Source organism: Macrotis lagotis, chromosome 1, assembly GCF_037893015.1.
Source record: "Macrotis lagotis isolate mMagLag1 chromosome 1, bilby.v1.9.chrom.fasta, whole genome shotgun sequence".
Taxonomy (NCBI): domain Eukaryota; kingdom Metazoa; phylum Chordata; class Mammalia; order Peramelemorphia; family Peramelidae; genus Macrotis; species Macrotis lagotis.
In genome coordinates this window covers 839,311,200-839,315,507 of record NC_133658.1, presented here as the reverse complement: position 1 = coordinate 839,315,507, position 4,308 = coordinate 839,311,200, and the positions used below count along the sequence as shown (strand labels likewise).

General features: G+C 34.7%; 1 protein-coding gene across 1 annotated transcript; it reads left to right on the top strand.

Moving 5' to 3' along the window:
* The first annotated feature begins 1,109 nt into the window (after window positions 1–1,109).
* Window positions 1,110–2,060, top strand: LOC141489143 (olfactory receptor 51F2-like). Its single transcript, XM_074189862.1, has one exon. It carries the CDS (start codon window positions 1,110–1,112, stop codon window positions 2,058–2,060), a length of 951 nt encoding a protein of 316 aa, XP_074045963.1.
* The last annotated feature ends 2,248 nt before the right edge of the window (window positions 2,061–4,308 follow it).

Below are 4,308 nucleotides of genomic sequence, written 5' to 3'. Positions count from 1 at the left end.
TCTTTCTTCTCTTCCTCAATTTTACTGAGGAACTGAACTGAGAGTTCAAGAATAGGTTTTTGTTAGCATTCTCTCTGTTCATGGACACTTTTTTTTTTTTCTGGACTGATTCCTCATAATATTCTAAGTATGTCCAGTGAAGTCCTATGTTGGAATTCACATTTATACTAGAAACAGCACTAACCACTTTCCTTCTCCTAGCTTGAATAAGCAGCTTTTTTAATAAAAATTCTTTAAATTAGCTATTTCCCTCTCACATTTATTCTTAGAAATGTCATTGTTGCCAGGTTTAATAGCATAAATGTCATCATAGCTATCAGGGAAATGAGGCTGATCAATTTCTTGAAGTTGGGAGTTTTGAGTTGCAGTGAGTTATGCAATTTGAGTGAATTCTCTAAGTCTTCCATCTAAGTCTGAGGTTCCAATATAATGGGACCTCAGTGAAAAGTCTACCAGGTTTACAAAAAAGGGTTGTATTAATAGATCAAAATGGAACAGGTCAACTTTTCTGTACAGAAAAATAATTGTGCCCTTGAGTAGACTCTGAGCTTTATGTATGGATGGGATAGGGACTCCCAGGCTTCAAAACAACAAACACATACAGATATGAACATGGCATTATTCTACACAGAAATTCTGGTAAGCATCCTATACAAGCAAAAACAAAGAGGAAGGGATGTCTAGGGATAGGTCTTCTATAGGATCAGTCACTGATAGTTAATAGAATAGGAATTATATAAAGCTATAAAAAGGGTTCTCAGATTATAAGGTACAAAATACTTTTTTTTTAGGTTTTTTTTGTGAGGCAAATGGGGTAAAGTGGCTTGCCCAAGGCCACATAGCTAGGTCATTATTAAGTGTCTGAGACCAGATTTGAGCCCAGGTACTCCTGACTCCAGGGCCAGTGCTTTATCCACTGTGCCACCTAGCCACCCAACAAAATACATTTTAAAGAAATCACATAAATAACCAAACTACCACAAAGATCTAGAAAGGAAAATTCTCAAGTATCCTTTGGGTAAGGATTAACTGTGTGAATAAATTATAAATTATAAATTGTTTTTTAGGATATAAAATTTTATTATTTATTCTTGTCTCCTCAGTCCACTATGTCAGCTTTCAATAATACCAGCTCCCAACCACTGATATTTTTGTTGACTGGATTTCCTGGCCTTGAAGCATTTCAAATCTGGATCTCCATTCCCATCTGCCTCTTATATGCCATTGCCCTCTCTGGGAACAGTCTGATTCTGTTTGTTGTGATCCGTGAACAGAGCCTCCATGAACCCATGTACTATTTCCTTTCCATGCTCTCAGCCACTGACCTGGGATTGACTATCTGCACTCTCTCTACCACACTGGGAGTTTTCTGGTTCAATTACAGAGAGATCAATCTTGATGCTTGCATCATTCAAATGTTTTTCCTCCATGGACTAACATTTATGGAGTCTGGTGTGCTTCTAGCCATGGCCTTTGATCGTTTTGTGGCAATCTGTGCCCCACTTCATTATGCCACCATTCTAACTAACACTAAAATTGCTCAAATTGGTGTGACCATGGTTGCAAGAGATGTTGCAATCATGACTCCAGTGGTTCTTCTTCTGAAAAGGCTATCATTTTGTAAGTCAAAGGTCCTTTCTCATTCTTATTGCTACCATGTGGATGTGATCAAACTTTCATGCAATGACAACAGGATCAACAGCATCATGGGGCTTTTTGCCCTCTTTTCAACAACAGGTATTGACTGTCCTTGTATTCTCATATCCTATATTATGATCATTCGATCAGTGCTCAATATTGCATCCCCCGAGGAGCGACACAAAGCTTTTAATACATGTGTCTCTCATATTAGTGCAGTTGCTATTTTCTATATTCCCCTTGTGAGCTTGTCTCTTGTGCACAGATATGGTCGGAAAGCACCCCCTTTCATACATACCATGATGGCCAATGTCTTCCTCCTTATACCACCTGTTCTTAACCCCATCATCTACAGTGTGAAGACTAAACAGATACGCAGGGCTATTATTAAGCATTTTAATAGTTTAGGGAATAAGATGTGAATGATGAATTATAAAAAGGATGTTTCTCAAGGAGATTAAAAGAAAGAGGAAAATGACTCATATGTATAAAAATTTTATGGAAGTTATTCATGATAAAATTCTAAAGTATACTTGAGAGACCAGGACTATACACAGTTAAAGTTGGGGAATTAAAGGTTTTCTAATATTAAAGAATGAGTTTTTATCTGGCAGTATATAGCTATCATTTATATAAATTATAGTAACGCTATACCTTAACTTTAAAGATTTTACTCTTTCCTTATGGGTTAATAGGCAATACAGAGTGAAGATTTAATTTAGTCAGCATTTTTCTGGGGTTTTGCAACAACTAGCATGTATTTGCTGTATGGATGATTTGCCAGAATGTAAATAGTCTCAATTTGTAAATGAAGGATAAATGAGATAAACTTAAATATACTCACTTTTTACTGTTTATTGAAACTTGAGAAAAATCAGTAACAACCTAACCTTAAGTTGTGATTAGTGAAATATGGCTATTTGTGATAAAGTCTCATGGGAATGTAATTTAGTATTATTATAAATTTTTATTTCAGATATGATTTCTGAATTGTCTGATTGTCTGAATAGGTCAATAGTCTACCATTCAAAGGAAATGTCATGTGTTACCTAACGGGAGTAAAGTCTGAGACCTGCTACAAGTAGGGATGTCTATCCCTGGAAAAAATTGAGGGGATGACCTTGACATAGGTCAAAATAAAATCCTCTTTACTCAATTTCCCCATTTTGCTATTTCCTTAATTAAAGTGGAAATTTTCCCACTGGTTTAGTTCTGACCTTGATTTGGATAACCCATGAATAATGTCAAAATTTGCTGTGTGATTGACTGTTAATTATGACTATTGCCTTGAATTCATCAGAACTAAGGGGGTTTTCTCTGATTTAGTTTGTGTCAGATTAATATATGCCCTTGAAGAAACAGTCTTGCTATTGTTCTAACCTGTCTTTTTTCCTTTCATATCAAATTTCTATTATCAGGTCATACGACCATTAGAAATCTGTCATTGCCATGCCAAACTTATTAATTGATAGACTGATAAATGATGAAACATCTTAGTTGTAATAATAAGATGCAAGTATGAAAGATCTTATTATTTTAATCTGGAGTTGTAGTCAATTCCATATCTGAAGCAACTAAATAAAAGAATTCTTGAGCTTACCATCCACTTGCTATAGTTAAATATTTATGTATAAAATTTAGTGATATATCTTATGAGATGGGGATAATATCCTTAAAAGAGAGAATAAGACAAATTTGTAAAAATTTTCTGATTAAATGGAGAAAATCTTGAGTAAAAAAGAGAATTTCTCTAATAATAAGGATAAATATATGTATATTAATATATATGTAGATAGGTACATATATATAAAATCTGTTTCTAAATATTTCTAATGAGCTACATATGCCTTAATCATGTTTTTGTGGGGTTTTTTGAAGGCCATGGAATTAAGTGACTTGCCCAGGGTCATATAAGTAGTAAGTGTCTGAGGCCACATTTGACACAAGTTTTCCTGACAACAGGGTTGATGCTATCTAGGGTAGCAGGACTGCACCACCTAGCCGCTCCTTAAATATATTTTAGTAGTAAGTTCTCAAAATTGGATTAATGATTTTACAGGTAAAATTGCATTGACAATTGTAAAGAAAGGGAAATCATTTTCCTATTTTGAAGTATATTTTTGACAAATCTAAGAGACAGAAGGGCTCATTTTCCAAGGCAGAATTGGATTCTTTTTAAGATTTTTAATTCAGTCTATTAATAGCAGGCAGTGTATCAGATATATGGTTTAGGTAAAGTCATGAAAAGAGAAAGTGGTATGTAAAAACTGAAATTCCTCGAAGTCTCATTGATTACTTGGATGATATATAAATCTTCCCCCTCAAATTAGTCCATGGGAAGCCCTCTAAATTTTGCAAGGCTGCCTTGATTTGTCTATAGTCTGTTTATCAAAGTTTTTCTCATAATCCTGAGATTATGATTGTATTGTTGTGTCTCTGCCCTTATGCCTACAATGCCCCGTCAGGTAACCTATTATTCTTACAGAAAATCTCTAATATTAAATAAGTGATCCCAGGGACCGAGAACCCCAGTAATAATTGGAGAAATGTTACATTTTTAAAAAGTGTGATTTTTTCCCCCTCTTTATATCCACCATTTTGTATAGTTAAATCTCAAAGTCATCTTATTTTGGAGGTCATGAGATTATTTTCCCCTTCCCTTGGCATCCA